Source organism: Salvelinus sp. IW2-2015, linkage group LG18, assembly GCF_002910315.2.
Source record: "Salvelinus sp. IW2-2015 linkage group LG18, ASM291031v2, whole genome shotgun sequence".
NCBI lineage: Eukaryota > Metazoa > Chordata > Actinopteri > Salmoniformes > Salmonidae > Salvelinus > Salvelinus sp. IW2-2015.
In genome coordinates this window covers 13,286,426-13,311,417 of record NC_036858.1, presented here as the reverse complement: position 1 = coordinate 13,311,417, position 24,992 = coordinate 13,286,426, and the positions used below count along the sequence as shown (strand labels likewise).

At 41.7% G+C, this 24,992-nt stretch overlaps 2 protein-coding genes across 2 annotated transcripts; one reads left to right on the top strand and one right to left on the bottom strand.

Moving 5' to 3' along the window:
- The first annotated feature begins 3,519 nt into the window (after positions 1 to 3,519).
- rhot2 (ras homolog family member T2) lies at positions 3,520 to 14,758 on the top strand. The gene is made up of 19 exons (XM_024007862.2): positions 3,520 to 3,696; positions 4,670 to 4,728; positions 5,274 to 5,355; positions 5,607 to 5,650; positions 6,815 to 6,868; positions 7,048 to 7,100; positions 7,257 to 7,365; positions 7,556 to 7,657; positions 7,776 to 7,874; positions 9,148 to 9,256; positions 9,435 to 9,555; positions 9,881 to 9,965; positions 10,226 to 10,371; positions 12,167 to 12,267; positions 13,046 to 13,176; positions 13,412 to 13,492; positions 13,591 to 13,713; positions 13,889 to 14,091; positions 14,280 to 14,758. Exons 1-19 carry the CDS (start codon positions 3,660 to 3,662, stop codon positions 14,395 to 14,397), a joined length of 1,857 nt encoding a protein of 618 aa, XP_023863630.1. The 5' UTR covers positions 3,520 to 3,659; the 3' UTR covers positions 14,398 to 14,758.
- A 7,647-nt stretch (positions 14,759 to 22,405) lies between these two features.
- h1-0 (H1.0 linker histone) lies at positions 22,406 to 23,859 on the bottom strand. The gene has a single exon (XM_024007901.2). The coding sequence runs from the start codon at positions 23,625 to 23,627 to the stop codon at positions 23,031 to 23,033; it is 597 nt and encodes a 198-aa protein (XP_023863669.1). The 5' UTR covers positions 23,628 to 23,859; the 3' UTR covers positions 22,406 to 23,030.
- Positions 23,860 to 24,992: the final 1,133 nt, after the last annotated feature.

Sequence of the window (24,992 nt, the reverse complement as noted above, 5' to 3'; positions counted from 1 at the left end):
AAAATGACTTGTGTCATGCACAAAGTAGATGTGCTAACCGACTTGGCAAAACTATAGTTTAACAAGACATTTGTGGAGTGGTTGAAAAACGAGTTCTAATGACTCCAACCTAAGTGGATGTAAACTTCCGACTTCAACTGTATATTTAGGAGACATTGGTGAGAAAGAATGGCCAAGTGTTGATTTTTGTAAAACAGAGGTAGAGGTTGTGGTGAAGAGGGACAGGACACCACCCCGAGGACCAGTCAGACTGACCAATGAGAACGCCCTACTTGACACCACCTTGGAGACAGCGATCAGCAAGGACAGGAATTACCCAAGTACAGTCCCACTCAGCAGCAGTGGCATTAGGCTTCTTAGTGACAACAGGCTTAAAGAGGCGAAGCCTGAAATCCAGATGATTCCGGTTGATGAAGACCCCACTCAGGCGTTTCTTTCTCCTGCTACGTTAGGTTAATTGGTCAGAGGGTGGAGAGGTCAAGCCAACGTTGCATCTAATATGTTGTCCAACTCCACCCACGCTGTATGCTCCTGCACCAGAGATCTGTATATAATGACGAGATGCACATGCCTCCGCCCTAACTTTGGGAGCTGTTGTCCCAAAGGTGGTAAGGCAGGCGACAAGCTTAGGTCAAAATAAGCCCATAGAAACGCACTGGTCTTATTTTGGACAGATTTTGGCGAGAGTGAAGCGTCTCGCTTCGCCTCTCCCTGCACCCATCTCATCAGCTTCAACCTGTTCAGGGGAATCCAAGAGAGAAAGGTGACGCACAACACTGTAGAACTACTAAGAGGGAAAGGAGTCTGACAGCCACATCGCGGCCCGCACAGTAAACCCCCCTGCCTTTGCGCTATACATATAATATAAGTAACAACACGACACTTGGTTTTGGTTTCATATATCCCATCCATAGCTTTATTGCAGAAATGCACAATTAGTCTTGACATTTGTTATTATCGTTTTTCTATGTTGAGTCGACTTATCATATTACGTTGTAACAGTCACTGGTATCATCTAACGTTATAATTGAACTAATATCCTTATCAACAAACAGTCAAAGTTCTAGGTAATGTCTTCTGTTTGTCTCCGCAGTTACCAGCCCCATGTCTGCAGTATGGAAGCCAGCTGTGTTCTGGTGAAGGAGGTCCGACCGGATTTCCATTGTTAAAGCATGGTTCCGGAGGGGAGTTGGGGGGGAACACTTTTTGATTCACATGTCGAAATTCCAAAGTACCTTTCATACATTGATACTGTTAATGCTAAAATAACTGTATGTATTTCAAATTTGATCAGTACCCTGAAACGTTATATCACGATCATGTATATTGAAAATGTATGTCTTGCAAAACTCACCTTCTACCAGACAATGGAACTGTCCACTCGCCATACACTGAGTATACTAAACATTAGGAACAACTTCCTAATATTGAGTTGCACCCTCCCCTTTTGCCCTCACAACAGCCTCAATTGGTCGGGGCATTGACTCTGCAAGGTGTCGAAAGCATTCAACAGGGATGCTGGCCCATGTTGACTCCAATGCTTCCCACAGTTGTCAAGTTAGCTGAATGTCCTTTAGGTGGGCCATTCTTGATACATGGGAAATGTTTGAGTGTTAAAAACCCAGCAGCGTTGCAGTTCGTTACACAAAGAGGTGCGCCTGGCACCTACTACCATACCCCGTTCAAAGACACTTAAATATTTTCTTTCCCATTCACCCTCTGAATGGCACACATACACAATCCATGTCTCAATTGTCTCCAGGCTTAAAAATCCTTTAACCGGTCTCCTCCCCTTTATTTACACACAGATTGAAGTGGATTTAACAAGTGACATCAATAAGGTATCATAGCTTTCACCTGGTCAATGTATCATGGAAAGACCAGGTGTTCTTAATGTTTTGTGTACTCTGTGTATGAGGTAACTTCCTCTTGTCAGTTTTTTATTTTTGAAGTTGATTCATGAGTTTATTTATGTTACATTCTGTTCTACACTTTTTGACTTCAATTATTTTTGAAGTTGAAGCTTTAGGACAGTTTGTTTTAATTTCAATTCAGTTTGTCTATTTTAATACTTTTTGGTTTATCTTCTCCTGGCATAATTTGTATTTTTTGCAAATTTAAGGAATAAAACTCCTAATATTTGCATAACATATCTCAGTGTGTCTCGTTGCCTACTTTGTCATCCATGACAGAGTCTTAGATCTGTGACAGAAACACACTACAGCCTATGTCATTTTGAGTGTGTTTTATGCTTGGTGATAGTTTTGTCATGTTTTATGTTGTTTTACAAGGCTGTGTGTTCGATGTGAGTTGAGTATCCATGTTTAGACATTCTGTGTTTGACTCCTCATTGACAGAAAAGTGACCAGGTGATGCGGGTGGGTTGGAATTTCTGTGGTGCTGGCCTGTGTGGTCCTATCCCTGCTTAAGGCCTGTGGTGTCACTCTATCAGCTAAGAAACGCAATGGAGGCCACCGGTCGCGACAGCATTTTAACCTCAACTTAAATCAATGTTTTTTTCCTGCAACTTCATGCACTAGAACACATTCATAACATGTTATCAATAGTCTGCCAATAATTTGTCGTTATTCGCCATTCTGACTTGCCTAGTTAAATAAAGGTTAATTATATGTATTTTTTGAATACACGATTCTGTATGTTTGGCATTTTAATTGTCACAAACATGGTCATTGTTTTGGTTCTAAGATTCTCATGCCAATATTAATATTTTATTTACATTCTTGTGATTTTACTAGAGGCAACCCTGACCCATAATAGCTCAAGATAAAGTTGTGGATATAGTCTGAACCCCCCAAAATACATAAATGTATTACAACATAGATATAACAAATTGCAAAGTGAACTATTTCAATTGGTTTCAATCTGTCAGATTTTGTTTAACCTTTTTATATGATGTGCATAACAACTAGCCTGTGCCTACGTATATGAAATTGTCTAGTTGGCTGCCTGGAGACCTGGACCATACGTCTGAACAGTGACCAATCTTTGATTTGATTAGTTCGACAATGTGCAGATGATATGATTGTTATTTAAAGTAACGTGATAGCCGCCATGGCCCACAACACTTAGGTTACATTAAAGAGGGTTTGGTAAGACCAATAAACATACTAAAAATACTGATTAGCAATTTTTACATTTATAATACAGCATCTGACTTATCCATCAGGCTGATTGGTTAGAGCCTGTAAGTAAGCATTTGACTGTAAGGTCTACACTTGTTGTATTCGGCGCACGTGACAAATAAACTTGGATTCGATTTGATTTCATATAAGTATTGGGAAAAATGAAATCTGACATTGTCGAGTCAATAAATTGGTTGTTTGCTTTTTCTTTACTTTTTTTGCCTCGGGCTTATAGAGGACATTCTTAAAACCTCAACTTACTGTACTTGGTACACATTATATTGTTACAGTAGCTGCAAGTTCGCCCACTCTATGGACGACAGTGGGCGCTATTTTTGGCTCTCTTGAACCGGAAGCCACAAGATTTCTCCTTGGATGCTGCTAGCTAACTGTAGCTACTAGCTAGCTGGAATGGGTCCGAGAGGTAGCTAGCTACCTGAACTGCGGTTAAAAAGTCAAAATAATTTAGACGCATAAGACCCAGCAGAGTACACTCATTGGAAAAGGGAGCGAAACATGAAACGAGATGTCAGGATACTGTTATTGGGGGAACGTAAGTAAATCCTATTTTAATATTGACACATATTTAGCGCGTTAACGTTAGTTAGCTACTGTACAGCTAACGCATTGTTGTTAACTACAGACTGCCTGATGGAAACCTGCAGTTTTCTATAAATCTGCCCCCCCGTGAATTACTAGTTAATTACCCAATGTTATAGCATTGGCAGCCATCCCATCATTATGTTTTAGCTACATAACATAGTTAGTCTAACATTAGCTAGTTAGCCAGCACCAAATCTGACAGTACAAGTCAGTACGTGTTGTTTTGCACATGTACTTACAGTACTAGCCTACGTTAGCTAGCCAAGTTAGTAGCTAGGTAGAACTATTTAGCTAACTAGTTAACTGTCCAAATGTTTTCTCTGCGTTAGCTAGCAAACTAACTTAGATACCTTGCCACCAAGTGTGCTAAAGAGGATGTTTCTTATTTGACATGTTTTGCTGACAATATTGGTGGTTGGTTTTTGGAGAAAAAGATATAGATATAAACAGATATATTCTAGCTAGTTAGCAAACTGTTACAAGTAACTACCACCAAGTATTTTCCTAATAATTATCTTTGTATCCCTAGCTGCATTGTAACTTTAGCTACTTTGTTTGCCCCTCTTTTTGAATAGGCTATTCATGAACAGACCTATTCATGGAAACTCAACAAGAGAATGTCAGAGAGAACCCCTTATCAGGCCGTACTCTGCTGTTAATAAAATAAAATACATTTAACTAGCTACTTATAATAAACTTAGACTAAATTTAGACTTAGGACTTAGTTATAGTTCAGCTTAAGTATTAGCCCCCCATGTAATCCAGCTCTGGCTACTTATGAGCTGGAGAATGTGATATATTTACCTGAGGGTATGACCTCAAGGTGAAATGTGTTTTGCAGACCAGAAATACTCTTCTTCCAGGCTTCATTTTCCTCCTTTTTCAATAATGTCTCGTTCCACTTTTCACCCCTCTGTCAACAGCCAAGGTGGGCAAAACATCACTCATCATGTCATTGGTTGGGGAGGAATTTCCTGAGCATGTAAGTGTAGCTATGACTGTACATTCCCACTGGTTTATTTCTCCGTTTTGTGTGCAGTGCTGACACATCTAAGAAATTATACCCACCGAATGCAAACACTACATTGATGACTAAATAGTCCGCTTATTTATAAAATATGTATCCACTGGCTACTGCTACAACCTTACAAAAGCAGCATTCTCATTGACTTGGAACATTCAAAGTTTGCATACACATTGTCTGCTATCTACGCCACAGCACACAGAGGGTGGCTATATTCAACTGTGAAAGTGTGATTGGTAGGGAAAATAAACCTCCACTAGTCCTCTTTACTTTGCATTTATAAGCACTCGTTATTGTAATATGGTACTCATAATATGCCACTTCTCCTCACCTCATCCAAAAAGAGGACATTTCCAAGTCATTATCCCAGTATCAGACAGTGTAATGCCTAAACACTCCTCACACTCTAACCATGAAGTTAATTTCAGCCTGTCAGTTCCAAGCTAATTAAAGGTTAATGGAGTCCCTCTGTCAGACTGTTGAATTTGTGTAATCCCCCTTAGGTGCCCCTCCGAGCTGAGGAGATCACTATCCCTGCCGATGTCACTCCAGAGAAGGTTCCCACACACATAGTGGACTACTCAGGTGAGGTGCTGCTCGCTCAGTGGCCTAATACAACTCTCTTGCTATAGTCTATGTATGTACCTGTGTGTCTCTATGGAGACCGAATATCTTCCTAGCTGCCAGAAAGTCTTGTCTGCAAGCTAACAGAACTCCTGGTTAAGTGTAATTGCTTGCTTATCGGTCCAATTCAGTGCTGCTGCTGATGAGGTGCTGTAAATGTTATCAACTGGTTATCAGTTGATTAAATTGAGTGCATTGTTTTGGCCCTACAGAAACGGAACAGACAGATGAGGTCCTCAGAGAGGAGATTATCAAGGTAAGGCTAGTTCTCAGTGTTGACCCACCTCTTCCTTAGCTGAACGCTCAAGGGTGAAGTTTCCCCTAGGTACAGATCTAGGATCAGCTTCCCCACCCTCAATCCTAACCTTAACCATTAGTTGGGGAAAATACTAAACTGACCCAAGATCAGCGTCTAGGGGAAACTACACGCTACACCTAGCTGAACAGGTAATGCTAAGCTATTAATCGAAATATGTTATTTTTCTGTTTTTAAACAACTAATTGACTGACGTCGGTTAAATTATTATAATTTTTTTCCCTGTGAGCTCAATGCGCAGAAAACATGATAATATACTACAATGACCATGGCTACTTGTCTGGTCTGTTTCTTTTACGCCTGCCACGTAAGAGATAGAAGAATGTGCAATCAAGAGGGGATACATAGAGAGCAGTTGCTTTGCGAGGTATTGTTATTCAGCAGTCATAAAAGTATGCCTTATTTACGTTGAAAACTACTAAAATAGTGATTTTGTCAGACAGCATAGGCAGCAGCTCTAAAGAGATGAGCTGATGACTTGGAATGAAATAATAGTGATCAAATAAAACAAATGTAATATACACAACATAAATATTTTATTAAAGTAATGTGAATAACTTTGTGTTGTATTTATTATGGATCCCCATTAGCTGATGCCAAGGCAGTAGCTACTCTTCCCGGGGTCCGGCAAAATTAAGGCACTTATACAATTTTAAAAACATTACAATACATTCATTACAGAATTCACAACACACTAAGTATGTGCCCTCACGTATTAACTGATGGTTAATAGGTGATAAGCTGTAATGGGTAGTCACTACCATCATGGGTCTTTTATTAATAGTTTTATTCTGTGTTACAGTATTCAACCCACATAATGCATAGTGCATTTTTTATGTAAAAATAAAATTACTAATCTAACCAAAACCTAACAGACATCAAAGTGCACTAACGAACAGGAGAAGGATCTGTAGATGACCACCAGTTGATCTCGCCTCATTATTTAATAATGTGTTGAGTATGTGTTGTAGTGAGCCTTTCCCAGCTGTGCCTTACAAATTCACAATCATTTGAGTTCATTTGAAGAATGTGTTCGATTGCGTGCTTTGATGATTTTGATGATAAAGACCTTGCACTCCAACCATGATTTCCCAACTCCTGCAGGCCAACGTGGTGTGTGTGGTCTATGACGTCACCCAGGAGGAAACTATAGACAAGGTATCCTCTCTCACACATGTACACTGTCTTTTATAGATCTTACATTTCCTTCTTGGAGAAACCAATATGGAAGCATTTGGCATGGTATAACAAGCATTTGTATAATGTAGCCTACAGTATGATAAATTAGAGATTTTATTTGTGTTTTGCTATAATTTTTTATGATACTCACTTTTCAGATCCGAACAAAATGGATCCCCTTGGTAAATGGCGAAGCAGAGAAGGGGAATAAGTATGTACATACTGTTGTTTTAATGACATGTGCTTAGAAGCTTGTGTGCGTCGTCCTTGCCTAAAAGTGTTGTGCTTGAACTAGCCTCTTTGGCCTTTTGTGTCATAAAACATTTAGATATCTTTGATCTTAAATTCATTCCTTATGATGTCACAGAGTTCCCATAATCCTAGTGGGGAATAAATCGGACCTTCGCTCTGGGAGCTCCATGGAGACAATTCTACCTATCATGAACCAGTTTTCTGAGATTGAGACCTGTGTAGAGGTAAGGCTTGCATCTCAAACTCACTCTGCTCTCTTCAGCTGCCTCCCCACTCACTCAACGCAATGAGGACCTGATTTCGCACCAATAATTACTCCCACCGATCTTATGCAAACAATATTTAGTTGAACTGTTTTTGTTTGAACACACCTATGATTAGGCAAACCTGAGGTTTTGACTTTTCTCTCCCAAGTGTTCTGCCAAGAACCTGAAGAACATCTCTGAACTGTTCTACTACGCTCAGAAGGCTGTGCTCCACCCCACCGCCCCACTCTACGACCCGGAAGACAAACAGGTCAGGGAGGACATTTTGAGGATCGCTTTAGCTTTATACCTTTGGAATGACCTGGTTTTATTGCGGAATCTTGCTTTGTTGAGTGTTAACTGTGTCTGTGTGCTGATGTTACTTCCAGTTAAAGTCAATGTGTGTCCGAGCACTCAGCCGAGTCTTCAGCATCTCAGACCAGGACCATGACCGCATCCTCAGTGACACTGAACTCAACTGCTTCCAGGTGAGAATCAAATAACACTCTTCCATCCATCCTTTAATCTATCAACCATACATCAATTGATCTACTAATATATACACTAAAGTTTGGGGTCACTTAGAAATGTTCTTGTTTTTGAAAGAAAAGCAACATTCTTTTATCTATTAAAATAACTTTAAATTGATCAGAAATACGCCTCACAAGTCCTCAACTGGCAGCTTCATTAAATAGTAACCGCAAAACACCAGTCTCAACGTCAACAGTGAAGAGGCGGCTCCGGGATGCTGGCCTTTTAGGCAGTTGCAAAGAAAAAGCCATATCTCAGACTGGCCAATAAAAATATAATATTAAGATGGGCAAAAGAGCACAGACACTGGACAGAGAAACTCTGCCTAGAAGGCCAACATCCCGGAGTCGCCTCTTCACAGTTGACGTTGAGACTGGTGTTTTGCGGGTACTATTTAATGAAGCTGCCAGTTGAGGACTTGTGAGGTGTCTGTTTCTCAAACTAGACACACTAATGTACTTGTCCTCTTGCTCAGTTGTGAACCGGGGCCTCCCACTCCTCTTTCTATTCTGGTTAGAGCCAGTTTGAGCTGTTCTGTGAAGGGAGTAGTACACAGCGCTGTATGAGAGCTTCAGTTTCTTGGCAATTTCACGCATGGAAAAGCCTTAATTTCTCAGAACAAGAATAGACTGACGAGTTTCAGAAGAAAGGTCTTTGTTTCTGGCCATTTTGAGCATGCAATCGAACCCACAAATGCTGATGCTCCAGATAATCAACTAGTCTAAAGAAGGTAAGTTTTATTGCTTCTTTAATCAGAACAACAGTTTTCAGCTGTGCTAACATAATTGCAAAAGCGTTTTCTAATTATCAATTAGCCTTTTAAAATGATAAACGTGGATTAGCTAACACAACGTGCCATTGGAACACAGGAGTGATGGTTGCTGATAATTGGCCTCTGTACGCATATGTAGATATTCCATAAAAAATCTGCCGTTTCCAGCTACAATAGTCATTTACAACATTAACAATGTCTACACTGTATTTCTGATCAATTTGTAGTTATTTTAAATGGACAAAAAAAATAGTTTTTCTTTCAAAAACAAGGACATTTCTAAGTGACCCCAAACTTTTGAACGGAAGTGTACATGCGCGCACCACACGTACCACACGTAAGAGATAACGTACCACACGTAAGAGATAAATTGCTGGCAAGGTGTAAAACTGGCATGGCCGTTGGAACAGCCGGGTATAGTTTTAACTCTCTGTGTGTGTGTGTGCGCGGTTCCTCAGAAATCGTGCTTCGGGAACCCTCTAGCCTCTCAAGCTCTGGAGGACGTGAAGACTGTGGTGTGGAAGAACACAAGCGACGGGGTGCAGGACAACGGCCTTACCCTGAACGGTGAGGGATGAACCGACAGTGAGATGGCTCAGCCTTTAATGATATAGGACTTGTTGGGTTTAGCCTCTGGTAAAATGGTGAAATTCAATGTTGCTAGTAGCGGTAATAGTTAGTATGGAGCCGACGTGATAAGATGGCGACATAACAGACATGATTCTATTGTATCCTCTATCACCAGGCTTCCTGTTCCTCAACACGTTGTTCATCCAGAGGGGTCGGCACGAGACCACGTGGACCATCCTGAGGAAGTTTGGTTACGATGACTCGCTGGAGCTGACGGATGACTACCTATACCCACAGTAGGTGTTCTGGCTCCACTACTTTGTGTTTCTGACCCAATCACAGACGTGTTAGAGACAGTTGGTTACCTCCCCCATGTTGTAATGTGATATTGAAGAGGATACTGCACGAGTATTGTCACAAAGGTTTTTGGTGAGTCAGTGTTTTCCAGAAAACATCCTGCCCTTACACGATTTATGTTCATTTGTCAAGCCAGAGCGATAGATCGTTCCGTTAGCTAAACCTCAGGCAAGTAACGTCTCGTGGGTTTGTGTGTGTGTGTGTGTGTGTGTGTGTGTACGGTAAGCCCAGGTATTTATATGGCTGTTTGTTGTGTGTTGCCAGGTTACGGGTGCCCGTGGGCTGCACCACCGAGCTCAATCATCTGGGTCACCAGTTTCTCCAGAGGCTGTTTGACAAGTATGACGAGGTGTGTGACCACCTCAGTGGCCATCAATCAGGAAGTCCATTTATTTATATCCATCTGTCTATTTGTCAACAAAGCACTAAGCAGGTTATATTTTAAGTGGAAATAGAATACACATTTTTAAGTGGAATGCCCCCAGTTCATTTTAGGCATTGAAATGTACCCCTCTTCTCCAACAGCATGGCTGTTTTTAGGGCTGCTGAAAGTTTGTTAGGACTTAATGGTGTGTTTTACCCCTCTATCAATATTTATTTTTACACCAGGATAAGGACTCTGCCCTCTCTCCCGCGGAGCTCAAGAATCTCTTTAGTGTGTTTCCCTACATGCCCTGGGGCGCAGACGTGTACACGGCGGTCTCAACCACAGACGAGGGTTACATCTCCAATCATGGCTACATGTGTCAATGGACGTGAGTATTGACCTTTGTTCGCTTTGTAGCCATCTTGGTATGTACAGTGCCTTCGGAAAGTATTCAGACCCCTGGGCCTTTCCTCAATTCTGTTACGTTACAGCCGTATTCTAAAATGGATTAAATACGGTTAAAAAATCTACACACAATACCCCATAATGACAAAGCAAAAACAGGTTGTTAGAAATTTTTGCAAATGTATTATTATTATTTTTTTAAACATACCTTATTTACATAAGTATTCAGACCCTTTTCTATGAGACTCGAAGTTGAGCTCAGGTGCTTCTGTTTCCATTGATCATCCTGGATATGTTTCTACAACTTGATTGGAGTCCACCTGTGGTAAATTCAATTGATTGGATATCATTTGGAAAGGCACACACCTGTCTATATAAGGTCCCACAGTTGACAGTGCATGTCTAGAGCAAAAACCAAGCCATTAGGAATTGTCCGTAGAGCTCCGAGACAGGATTGTGTCGAGGGACATATCTGGGGAAGGGTATGAAAAGATTTCTGCAGCATTGAAGGTTCCCAAGAACACAGTGGCCTACAAGTTTGGAACCACCAAGACCCTTCCTAGAGCTGGCCGCCCGGCCAAACTGAGCAATCGTTAAATAAAGGTTAAATACATTTTTTTAAATAAAAATTGTGAGAGAAGGGCCTCGGTCAGGGAGGTGACCAAGAACCCGATGGTCACTCTGATAGAGCTCTAGAGTTCCTCTATGGAGATGGTAGAACCTTCCAGAAGGACAACCATCTCTGCAGTACACCACCAATCAGGCTTTTATGGTAGAGTGGCCAGACAGAAGCCACTCCAGTAAAAGGCACATGACAGCCCGCTTGGAGTTTGCCAAAAGGCACCTAAAGACTCTCAGACCAAGGACTGATGAAACCAAGATTGAAATCTTTGGCCTGAATGCCAAACGTCATGTCTGGAAGAGACCTGGCACCATCCCTACAGTGAAGCATGGTGGTGGCAACATCATGCTGTGGGGATGTTTTTCAGCGGCAGGGACTGGGAGACTAATCAGGATCGAGGGAAAGATGAAAGGAGCAAAGTACAGAGAGATCCTTGATGAAAGTCTGCTCCAGAGCGCTCAGGCCCTCACTGGGGGGGAAGGTTCACCTTCCAACAGGACAACAACCCTAAGCACACAGCCAAGACAACGCAGGAGTGGCTTCGGGACAAGTCTCTGAATGTGCTTGAGTGGCCCAGCCAGAGCCTGGACTTGAACATCTCTGGAGAGACCTGAAAATAGCTGTGCAGAAACTCTCCCCATCCAACTTGACAGAGCTTGAGAGCATCTGCAGAGCAAAATGGGAGAAACTTTCCAAATACAGGTGTGCCAAGGTTGTAGCGTCATACCCACAGACTCGATGCTGTAATCGCTGCCAAAGGTGCTTCAACAGAGTACTGAGTAAGGGAATACTTATGTAAATGTGATATTTCAGTTTATCTTTTTTTATAAATTAGTTAATATTTCTAAACCTGTTTTTGTTTTGTCATTATGGGGTATTGTTTGTAGATTGATGGGGGTAAAAAAAACATTTTAATCAATTTTAGAGTAAGGCTGTAATGTAATAAAATGTGGGAAAGGTCAAGGGGTCTGAATAAGGCACTGTAGCTTTGTGTGCCAGACAATGTGTGTATGTCAGCTATGGGGGTTTTTATGTTTAGAATTTCAGTGTAAGGAGGTCCGTGAGTACAAATGAATGTGTTAGGGGATTTAGATTAGGACAGTGAGTGTTCTTATTCCCTCCTAATTTCACTAATGTGACTTCTCTTCATATAAAGTCTTTCAGCGTACCTTGACATCCATCGCTGTCTGGAGTACTTGGGATACCTGGGCTACCCTATTCTCACTGAGCAGGACTCCCAAACCACTGCAGTCACAGGTCTGTGTCTGTACGCATGTCAACACATCTTTTTATTTTTATTTTATGTATGTTAACAAGAACCTATAAACCTCACTCGCTGTACATAGAGGAGGATTAGAACTATAATCTGGTTCACTATAGGCCCTACAGACAGAATTATATACAGTACATGTATGCCTTCTGAGGATGTACAGTGACTCTGAAAGGTCAACTTTTGAATATGCTATTTGACTGGTGTGAAGACTACCAGAGTGTGTGTTGTGTAGTTATTATATGCGCTGCTAACACAAAATTCACACATTTATTTGAGGGTACCAATAATGCCGTAGTCGCATTCCTTCAATTGGTCAATTAGTCAATTAACCTCAACCCACCATCCAGTGAAACCGAGTGGGATTGTTTGAAGCGAAAACCTGCATCCACAAGGGTGCTTCAGGAACGCTGGTTGGTGTGTGTGTGTCTGTGTGTGTAAAACTGAGGGCGTGGCTGCATGGGGTAGCAGGATTAGGGTAGGGTGACGTAAGTCTCACACCCACTCAGCCTGTCCAGCAGAGTCGAGAAGGTTTAGCTGACGCGGCTATAAATGTGGGAGAGGTCCTACCACCTTAGATCAGATTCAAAATGTATCCCGCGTTACCCACAAGGGGAAATACGATTATGTTTGAAATGCTTTGATAGCGCTCCATCATATTAATCAATGGTTCCCTGTCCTGATATGTCTGTTTTTCCGTGTATGTGTACTCCCTGTGTTTTCGGTGTGTCTGTGTTGGCGCTATCCGCGTGTGTCCCTCTGCAGTGACGCGGGAGAAGGCTATGGACCTGGAGAAGAGCCAGACTCAGCGGTCAGTGTTCCTATGTAAGGTGATCGGACCACGGGGTACTGGGAAGTCTGCCTTCCTCCAGGCCTTCCTCGGCCGAAACACAGCGGTACGATTATCTCGCTGTTGTTGACCTGTTATTTAGACTAAATAGCGATACAGAATCACACATTCCTGGAAGAACCGTTTAGTACTTTGTTACTAGTAGTACACCTTGAACTCTTCATTGTAAAACCATTCCACTTTGTCAATACGTGTTCGAGCTGAGAAAGGATGTTGAAAGCCCCAACTACTAGCATTGCTACAACTAATGATGAGAGTAACAGTCGGTGTGTTTGTTTCAGAGAGAGGAGTGTTCCACCGGTGCATTTTCCCTCTACACCATAAACACTGTTCAAGTTAGCAACCAGGAGAAGTTCCTCATCGTGAGTTCCGTACCTTTTACTTTGACCTCAACTCTGACCCCTGACCTTTTGGTAGAGTACATTAGCCTCACCTCCCATCTGTCGTCTTCCCCTGGCAGCTCTACGAGGTGGATGTGGAAACAAAGTTCCTAAAGGAGTCGGACGCAGTGTGTGACGTAGCCTGTCTCATGTATGATGTCAGCGACCCCCACTCCTTCGACTACTGTGCCAGCATCTACAAGGTGTGTGGCATCTCATGTCTTCTTCAGAGCTTCTCTGGTTTTCACAGATATGATCAGGAATCTGTTCAGTGTTTCACTCTTCTCTTTTTCGCTCCCTCCTTTCTTTCTTCCCCACATCCTCTTTCTCTTCGCCATATCCCATTCCTCTTCATCCACATCTGTCTCCTTTCTGTAGCAACACTACATGGACAGCAGTATTCCCTGTGTGATGGTGGCCTCCAAAGCAGACCTCCCCGAGGTGAGACAGCTCCACGGGATGACCCCGGCAGAGTTCTGCTACAAACACCGACTGCCTCCGCCGCTCCCCTTCTCCGGCCTGTCCCTGGACTCCACCAGCAAGAACATCTACACCAAGCTGGCCTGGGCCGCCATGTTCCCGTACGTATTAGTTCTCTGACTGTCACATTTGGCAAACTGTTGGTCCCTCTGTCAATCACTCGCCATTTAATCTATAGTTTTTGCGATTCAGTGTTGAGAAACTGGAAAATCATGTCACTTTTTTCATGTCTGCACCTCTAGGCGGTTTCATATGTCCTTTCATTGACGCCTTTGTCTCCCCCCCACAGACACCTGAACGGCTCCGACATGAGCAATACATCCTTCTGGCTGAGAGTGACGCTAGGAGCAGCAGTAGTCGCGGTCCTAGGCTTTGCCATGTACAGAGCTTTCGCCCGACAGAAATGACTAGGGTCCTGACCGGAGCCCACCTTCCCTCTTTTTTCCCACAACCCCAATCTCCAGACCAATCCTCCAGACCAAGCGCCTAGACACACTAGACCATCCTAGACCAGACAGACAAAACACAGATACGTTTTACTTTGTCATGATTTATACCCTAACCTCCCCTCTCCTCTTCTTTACTCTGCTCTTCCAGTCTACTCCAGTTAGTCACGTCTTCTTGACTGACTGTAATAATCTCAGTCAAAATGGAGGCGCGTGACAATATCTCTCACCCTCTCTTGACCACCTTTGCTCGCTCTGCCTTATGGTGTCAAAATCCAGGCTAAGGAGGCAGCCTCCCTGTGCGCAATGCAACGATTCCCCCAAGACCTGCTAAGAATATGTGGTTGCTTTATCAAATGAGGATATACAGATACAAGAAGACTTTTCCACATGCATCCACAAGGTGTTCAGGAGAATGGATAGATTTATTTTTAATGTGTGGTCTTTCCTAAGGAAAAGAATCTCAAAATGTAATAATGCAATTTGGAAGAACATATCAAACTTTAAAAAGTCTGGTGCTGGTTAGAAACCAAAATGGCAAATTTAGACAGTCCATATCACGGGGGGGGGGGTATGGAGGACCCTGCTGCACGGACGTAACCGAGCAACATACACTCTGAGCGGGCACAGGAAGTCCCCTGCAGAAGCTAAAGACTTGTCTTCCCATTGACCAAGCCACTGAGATAGACTTTCAGACCTGATTTGCCAAATACAGAAGCCTCTCTCTTACGGACCGTTCCAGTAAAATACATGCTTATCACTCCATTAACTTCTGCTACAATACTACAGTTGTGGGTGAAATTAACTAGATACATTTATTTATGTAAAAAATAATAATACAAAATAGCAGTAGTTGTGGCTTGCCAGATTAGAATTGAGAAGGAAGCAATGTCTTGTTGAGAGAAGTGACTATTGTATTAGATTGATGAAAAAGAAACACTAAACTCTGTAATGCATCCTCCTTACTCAAAGTAATCAGTCATGTTAAAACAGCCGAATCATTTTTATTTTATGGTATTAAGACTAAATCCTGCCCCGTGCAAATTAACGCTTTGAATGATCATTATAAGGAAATTATCTGCCTCCACTAGTCTTGGCTTTTATGTGCATTCACCACAAATAGGAATTTAGGCCCCAAATGTTATTTCTGCTAAATCAGCCATGTGTGTGGGTGGGTGCACATGTATATTTGCATGTGTGCTTACATGGACCTGTGTGTCAAGATTTTGATTGTATAATTGAAAAAAACGTATTTTTTTCTTTTTCTTTTTTTAATATGGGAATCACAAATTTTTATTGGTGGGTTATTTTAGTTGGGGACCTGCTATTGCCACAGAAAAAGTTATGTGGATCTTATTGATTGAAAGTGATATCAAAACAACTGAAGTGAAATGCTGAATAAAACAAAACAAGGATTGTTTACTGCTTTGCCAAACTTATATCCTTGACTGTCAGACTGTTTGAGTATTAGAGTGTGTTGTTGGTGCGTGAGTAAAATCACTGTGGAAGCCAACCCCCCCCCCCCCCCCCCCCCCCCCCCCAAAAAGGCAGAGATAATAAGACAGTGGTAGAATAAATTCAATCACACCTTTTGTTTTATCACAAAACCGGATAACAACCTCTGTCCAGTGACGTCCACAAAGCATATTGCATGTACAGCAACAGACAGTTGCATGGTCAAGCAAGTTAATGTTTCTGACATATTCGGACCACTAAGCGACTATTGATTTAGAACCCCAGAGAGTTACCGAAAGTTACAAAGCAAACAGGAGGTGCCTCCGCTATTCCAGCACCATTTGAACTTCAACATTTCGACATCATCAAATCAACTCTGCTAAGTCTTAAGACAGTGACAACTAAAATATACCAAAAACAATTTAGTCCAATCAACATAAGCTAAATATGTGGCTGTCCATGGTTATGATTTCTGTGTGTGTAAGTAGAAATGCAAGTAGAAAAACATAGAAAAATATATTTTTTTTTATTTCACCTTTATTTAACCAGGTAGGCTAGTTGAGAACAAGTTCTCAGTTACAACTGCGACCTGGCCAAGATAAAGCAAAGCAGTGTGACACAAACAACAACACAGAGTTACACATGGAATAAACAAACATACAGTCAATAACACAATAGGAAAAAAAGTCTACATACAGTGTGTGCAAATGAGGTAAGATAAGGGAGGTAAGGCAATAAATAGGCCATAGTGGTGAAATAATTACAATTTAGCAATTAAACACTGCAGTGATAGATGTGCAGAAGATGAATGTGCAAGTAGAGATCCTGGGGTGCAAAGGAGCAAAACTAATAACAGCATGGGGATGAGGAAGTTGGATGGGCTATTTACAGATGGGCTATGTACGGGTGCAGTGATCTGTGAGCTGCTCTGACAGCTGGTGCTTAAAGTTAGTGAGGGAGATATGAGACTCCAGCTTCAGTGATTCTTGCAATTCGTTCCAGTCATTGGCAGCAGAGAACTGGAAGGAAAGGCGGCCAAAGAAGGAATTGGCTTTGGGGGTGACCAGTGAAATATACCTGCTGGAGTGCGTGCTACGGGTGGGTGCTGCTATGGTGACCAGTGAGCTGAGATAAGGCGGGGCTTTACCTAGCGAAGACTTATAGATGACCTGGAGTTGGGTTTGGCAACGAATATGAAGCTAGGGCCAGCCAACGAGAGCATACAGGTCGCAGTGGTGGGTAGTATATGGGGCTTTGGTGACAAAACGGGTGGCACTGTGATAGACTGCATCCAATTTGCTGAGTAGAGTGTTGGAGGCTATTTTGTAATTGACATTGTGAAGTAGAAAAACATGTTAACTCACCCTACTTCTAAAGAAACGCCAATGCCATCCTCTTTCATGTTGATGAAATGGTCTGTCACTGTCATACAGTACACGTTTAAAAAATGTTGTCCTATGCTACCTGGCTAATTGCTTGCCAGCCTACCTTCCAATAATGGGTAACCTTAGCTAGTTAACATTAGCCTTCTACATCTAGCAACATATTGAACTTCCATCCTGTCCGGCCAGGAGCACAACAATGTATGAATTAATGGTTGGATCAGAATCACCGTTATAATCATTGGCCAGTATGGAGAATTAAGTAAAACCACAAGTCCAAATCCTTATCTCCATCCATGGCTAATTTAAGGAAAGGGCCAATTTTAGCTAGCTAGCCACCGGAGGACAACAACACAACGAGATGCAACAATTCGTGTTTTTCTGGCAATGATGTATGCTCTCAATGGGCTTTGTAGGAGTGACTCCAAATCCCCGCTGAGTCTGTCACTTTTTTTGGTGCGCCAGGACCATTCACAGTTTAGTATACTTTTTTTTGTCAAGGGAGGCCAGATGCTTTCCTTGCGTTCAGTGCTATGGGCAGCAACAATGTCATACTGGTTCGGACCAGACAGCATCATGTACAGTTGAAGTCGGAAGTTTACATACACCTTAGGCGAATACATTTGAAATCAGTTTTTCACTCAATTCCCTGTCTAAGGACAGTTAGGATCACCACATTATTTTAAGAATGTGGAATGTCAGAATAATAGTAGAGAGAATTATTTATTTCAGCTTTTATTTCTTTAATCACATTCCCAGTGGGTCAGAAGTTTACAAAGACCCAATTAGTATTTGGAAACATTGCCTTTAAATTGTTTAACTTGGGTCAAACATTTCAGGTAGCCTTCCACAAGCTTCCCACAATAAGTTGGATGAATTTTGGCCCATTCCTCCTGACAGAGCTTGTGTAATTGAGTCAGGTTTGTAGGCCTTATTGCTTCGCACACACTTTTTCAGTTCTGCCCACAAATTTTCTATGGGATTGAGGTCAGGGCTTTGTGATGGCCACTCCAATACCTTGACTTTGTTGTCCTTGATCCATTTTCCCACAACTTTGGAAGTATGCTTGGGGTCATTGTCCATTTGGAAGACCCATTTGCAACCAAGCTTTAACTTCCTGACTGATGTCTTGAGATGTTGCTTCAATATATCCACATAATGTTCCCTCCTCATGATGCCATCTATTTTGTGAAGTGCACCAGTCCCTCCTGCAGCAAACCACCCCCACTACATGATGCTGCCACCCCCGTGCTTCACGGTCGGGATGGTGTTCTTCGGCTTGCAAGTGTAACAGTATAACTTTAAACCGTCCCCTCGCCCATACCCGGGCGCGAACCAGGGACCTTCTGCACACATAAACAACAGTCACCCAAGAAGCGTCGTTACCCATCGCTCCACAAAAGCCGCGGCCCTTGCAGAGCAAGGGGCAATGCTACTTCTAGGTTTCAGAGCAAGTGACGTAACTGATTGAAACGCTATTAGCGCGTACCCGCTAACTAGCTAGCCATTTCACATCCGTTACACAAGCATCCCCCTTTTTCCTCCAAACATAATGATGGTCATTATGGCCAAACAGTTCTATTTTTGTTTCATCAGACCAGAGGACATTTCTCCAAAAAGTACAATCTTTGTCCCCATATGCAGTTGCAAACCGTAGTCTGGCTTTTTTATGGCGGTTTTGGAGCAGTGGCTTCTTCCTTGCTGAGCGGCCTTTCAGGTTATGTCGATATAGGACTCGTTTTACTGTGGATATAGATACTTTTGTACCCGTTTCCTCCAGCATCTTCATAAGGTCCTTTGCTGTTGTCTGGGATTGATTTTGGATTGATTTGCACTTTTCACACCAAAGTACGTTCATCTCTAGGAGACAGAACTTATCTCCTTCCTAAGCGGTATCACGGCTGCGTGGTCCCATGGTGTTTATACTTGCGTACTATTGTTTGTACAGATGAACGTGGTACCTTCAGGCGTTTGGAAATTGCTCCCAAAGATGAACCAGACTTGTGTAGGTCTACCATTTTTTTCTGAGGTCTTGGCTGATTTCTTTTGATTTTCCCATGATGTCAAGCAAAGAGGCATTGAGTTTGAAGGTAGGCCTTGAAATACATCCACAGGTACACCTCCAATTGACTCAAATTATGTCAATTAGCCTATCAGAATCTTCTAAAGCCATTACAACATTTTCTGGAATTTTCCAAGCTGTTTAAAGGCACAGTCAACTTAGTGTATGTAAACTTCTGACCCACTGGAATTGTGATCTGTCTGGAAACAATTGTTGGAAAAATTAATGTAGATGTCCTAACCGACTTGCCAAAACTATAGTTTGTTAACAAGGAATTTGTGGAGTTGTTGAAAAACGAGTTTTAATGACTCCAACCTAAGTGTATGTAAACTTCCGACTTCAACTGTAGATGGCATACACATAGAGACAGAGGGGCAATATGTCGCTCGAATGCTTTGTCCTGTGAGATCCATTCAGCCGGAACATTATGAAACACAGAGAGACAAAATATTAATTATTTTGTTATTTATTTGTCCATTTCTTTGGGAAGCCTGGCTTCCCTTTGAATCCATTAATACACACCACTAGTGTGCACTGGTTCAATGTGTGCTTAATGTGAGGGCCCAAAGGCAAATGATTAAATATCAAATAGATTTTGTGCAGAACTCCACATAAAATGATACAGGTTTTACATAAATGCATTGACAATATGGTAAAAGGTATAGCCTAACAGAATGGTGTGACTAGTTATGCTATCAGAACTCTTTAAAAAATAATAGTTTCTGAGATGCCCTCTGCTTATTTACCTATTTTTTTCGAACTCTTTCGCACGTGAGCAGTTGGCATCCTCTGAATTTAATTAGACAACTTTGCGGTTAAGAATAATATATGGGCATGTCACTATATTGTGACCAAAAACATTCACAAATTCAAAAACGGCAACCTTTTAAAACATATTTTATATTTGGAATGTGAAAAACGGCAACCTTTTAAAACATACACTGCTCAACAAAATAAAGGGAACACTTAAACAACACAATGTAACTCCAAGTCAATCACACTTCTGTGAAATCAAACTGTCCACTTAGGAAGCAACACTGATTGACAATAKATTTCACATGCTGTTGTGCAAATGGAATAYACAAKAGGTGGAAATTATAGGCAATTAGCAAGACACCCCCAATAAAGGAGTGGTTCTGCAGGTGGTGACCACAGACCACTTCTCAGTTCCTATGCTTCCTGGCTGATGTTTTGGTCACTTTTGAATGCTGGCGGTGCTTTCACTCTAGTGGTAGCATGAGACGGAGTCTACAACCACACAAAGTGGCTCAGGTAGTGCAGCTCATCCAGGATGGCACATCATGCGAGCTGTGGCAAGAAGGTTTGCTGTGTCTGTCAGCGTAGTGTCCAGAGCATGGAGGCGCTACCAGGAGACAGGCCAGTACATCAGGAGACGTGGAGGAGGCCGTAGGAGGGCAACAACCCAGCAGCAGGACCGTTACCTCCGCCTTTGTGCAAGAAGCGGAGGTAGCGCTCGCATTGATGTGCCATCCTGGATGAGCTGCACTACCTGAGCCACTTGTGTGGGTTGTAGACTCCGTCTCATGCTACCACTAAGTGAAAGCACCACCAGCATCAAAAGTGACCAAAACATCAGCCCCAGGAAGCATAGGAACTGAGAAGTGGTCTGTGGTCACCACCTGCAGAACCACTCCTTTATTGGGGGTGTCTTGCTAATTGCCTATAATTTCCACCTTTTGTCTATTCCATTTGCACAACAGCATGTGAAATTTATTGTCAATCAGTGTTGCTTCCTAAGTGGACAGTTTGATTTCACAGAAGTGTGATTGACTTGGAGTTACATTGTGTTGTTTAAGTGTTCCCTTTATTTTTTGAGCAGTGTATTTTATATTTGGAATGAACTCCTGTCTCAACCCCAGGGCATATTTGCCATGAAGAACTACTGAACGCAAAATAGCTGTTCACTTGGCCACAGGCAGCTGTAAAGTTGAAATGGTAGGATAGGCCTACCAGGCCAACCAAGAGTTTTTCCTTTTTTACAAGCAGTAAGTAGCATGGCTGAATAACTGAAATATTGATGTTTAAAGTTCAAAAGTAATAGAAAATAAATGCTATACTACTTTGAAGAAAAGAACGTTTGAATATTCTTGTCCTTTTAGAAACATTTTAACTGCTGCACTGAAAACCGCATGAAAATATGGAGAGCGACCAGGAGATGGAAGTATCGAGTTAACTTCAGGTAGAAAAAAACTGTTTTCTTTAGGGGTGGCATCCTTTCCTTGTCCAAATCCCATCTGCACTGTACAGTAGGACAGAAAAAAGCGATGGCTTAAAACAGATGCTCCGCTCAACAAATAATGTTGCTTCACCTATAGTTTAGGCCTACATTACAGAGAAATGATACAAGGAAATTAGCGAAGGATGCTTCTTTAGCTCGACTCAGTTCCTGACCTTTAGTTCGGGCTATGGGCTTGGTTCAGGATTTGGAAAATGTACTTTCTTGAAAGGTGTACCTTGAGAACATAAATGACAAGTCGTTTATTTAACAACACTGTTTTTTTTAATACTCCGCCATTTGTTGGTAATTGATAGGTACATGTTCTGAAACTGTAATAGCTTCGTCAGTTTGTGTAGGTAGTGTTATGTATGGTTGTAGTGTTGGTTGATGTCTGTTTTTGTCTTCAGACGTGATGTCCTAACTGTAGCGTAGGCCTACATCTGGTCAATAAAAGAAAAAGCCTTGAAGTGGGCTTTCAATGACCCCAATTCTAGGTAATTCAATCATATATGACATTTTTAGGTCTACGGTAGCTAATAGTTTCAGTCAAACCGCATAAACCACATAAAACATTTATTCATTATGTTACCAATTTGGATACCGGGGCTCATAACTTCATACGAGTCGAACATTTTCAGCTGGTTGCAGATGTCAAGGAAGCTCTCCTTTTGACTCGTTTTATATGCGTAGAATTTAGTTAATAATTGTTTCATTCGTCAATAGCCCCTCGATTACGTAATCTGTGCAATTCATTCAAATAAGTGTTGCGAACGGTAGTTTAGACATGTACGCCTACGCATGCTTAAAATGCGCGTGAAGTTGTGACACATATTTCGATGAGAAAAGTTTATTGTATTATAAACAGTTTCAAAAGTAATGCAATACATAGTCCGCAGTGTATTACAAATATACTTAATTAATTGAACATGGTTGGTTTTCAAAGTAGTAGCATTAATTAATTGAACATGGTTGGTTTACAAAGTAGTAGCATAGAGTCCGCATTTGGAGCCATTACGCATCACTTAAAAATCTTGCTGACGTCCATTGCCTACACAGTTCTATACATTGTATAGTTTAACAATGCTCGCTATTGAAACGTGTGTTTTCAGAATGACCTCGTGCAAAGAGAACAATAACTATTCACTTGTTCCAATAGCCTAAACAATAATAATTCCAGATTAGTGTCACATATATTTTCTAACAGGTCCATATGCTACAGGTTTCCAAAGATCACAGGGGATTAATAGCGTACATAGTAGCCCAACAATTAATGCTGTCACACACCAACAATTTAATTCCAGACCCTCTTTTACAGCATCAATGGAGTGGAAAACAATAGGTAAAAACGTATAAGTTCGCATGAGACCATACAAAAATAATATTACATATACGAAAAACATTTCCTCAAAGTATTTACAGTGACTTTTATTATAATAAGTCTCTCTGAAATGTCCATTTACTTCTTCTTTGCGGCTTTCTTGGCTGCGGCCTTGGGTTTGGGTTTCGCAGCTTTGGCCTTCTTGGATTTCGTTGCCTTGGCTGGCTTGGCCACCTTGGTTTTCTTTGCTACTTTCTTGGGCTTTGGTGCCGCTTTCTTCGGGGACTTTTTCACTTTCTTCACTGCCACTTTTGCTTTCTTTGCTTTTGCTGGTGATTTGGCCACCTTCTTGGGCTTTGCAACCTTCTTGGGCTTGGCGGCTTTAACAGGCGACTTCTTTGCTTTCACAACGGCTTTAACTTTAGGTGCCTTTTTGGTGTCCTCTGCTTTAGCCAGTTTGAAGGAGCCTGACGCGCCGATGCCTTTGGTGTGGCGCAGGACCCCTTCACTCACCATCCTCTTCAGGGACAGCTTAATCTGAGAATCGGCATTGTCCCCCACCTTGTAGTGGCTTTTGATGTACTTCTGGACAGATTGTCTGGACGCACCTCCACGGCTTTTGTCTGCATGGACGGCTGCCTTAATCATATCAGAGTATTTCGGGTGTGAAGCAGGTTTCTTGGGTGCCTTCGCCTTTTTTGCCTTTGGGGCTGGAGCTGCCGCCGTCTCTGCCATAGTTGACTCGTGAGAGTTGTTGAATTCTGTGAGAATATGCGGGTTCAGTTCAAGTATTCCCGTCTGTCAGAAAACGTCAAAAGCTGCTAAATAAATATTTCCTAACTTGTAATAGTCCTGGAAAGGTCCGGGTTTGCTATTAACATATAAGTTAATGTAAATTTGCCACACACGATGGCGCGTCACAGCTGATTTTCTATTAAGGCATCTTATTCTACAAACGTTCCTCTGACTTTATGAAGCGTAAGCGCGGACGTGATTGAGAACACCAACCGCCAGCAGCTGATCCAGCAGGCTCCATGGAACTCACGTAGTCCCGTTTGTGTTTCTTCATCCTCGAACTCTTGCTAAATTTAAAAAGTATTGAATTGCATATGTCTACAAAATCGACTGGCTTGAAAGTAGACACTTTGGGCTTTACGGGCATATTCATATTTTTATAGAATTCGCTGACCGATAAACTTTTATTTCATGAAAACCTACCCGAAGCACTGCGCGTTGTTATCAATATTGAAGAATTCCTATTAAATTGACCCAAACAGACAGAACCGACGAGACAAATGACGAATGCATAATGAAAATGAATCAATACTTTAACGAATGCACGTGGTTTGACCCGTGCAACAGCTCGTTTTTGCTTTTAATACACCGATATAATTTTCGAACTAACACAGTCCGGCCATTGACTTTGAGTGACGTGGTCGAGATTATTTACTGTTAAACCTCCTATAAATAAATGACAGAATATCTGATGTATGGGTAAAGCATCTGATGTTAATATAGATTTATATAGGCTTTAGTGGAATGGTTACGTTTCATTTCTTTGATGTTTTAAGGCAGAATTGGGAATAAACAAACTGGCACTATGCTTCTTGCGACTGTGCTCCATTGTCAGGAAAGTTGCCAACACCTCCAAAGATCTGCTTCTCTGATAATAATTCACGGAATCTGTCCACATTTTCATCAAAGAAACATGATTATCTGATATTTGACGTGGTATTCGCTCAAGTGGAGTGACTACTATCTACACAAAACTAAACCTATCATTTAACATAGGGCGCATTGATGACATTCTTTTGTTCAGTGGCTGGTAGTCTATAGGACCGTCGACTGAACGACATGACTATGCGTGGATCAACACATATTTCCCACTGCTATAAATGTTTAATGCGCAGTGATACAGGCTACATTTGTTACAACAGGAAACATTGCAATTGTTTGTTTTTATTTCAGATTTTCATCTGATATTTTTTCCCTGTAGCCCAAACGCCATCTTGGATCCCTTAGTAAAAGTCATATTATTTTTTAATTCATTTTCTGCTATTAGGCCTTTATGACTGTTTTTAATAAAGTAATTGTGACGTA

Coding starts and splice junctions, on each gene's coding strand:
- rhot2 (XM_024007862.2), top strand. CDS start 3,660: ATGAAACGAGATGTCAGGATACTGTTATTGGGGGAAC. Junction 5,356..5,606: donor ACACATAGTGGACTACTCAG/GTGAGGTGCTGC, acceptor TTGGCCCTACAG/AAACGGAACAGACAGATGAG. Junction 9,966..10,225: donor TGTTTGACAAGTATGACGAG/GTGTGTGACCAC, acceptor TTTTTACACCAG/GATAAGGACTCTGCCCTCTC.
- h1-0 (XM_024007901.2), bottom strand. CDS start 23,627: ATGGCAGAGACGGCGGCAGCTCCAGCCCCAAAGGCAAAAAAGGCGAAG.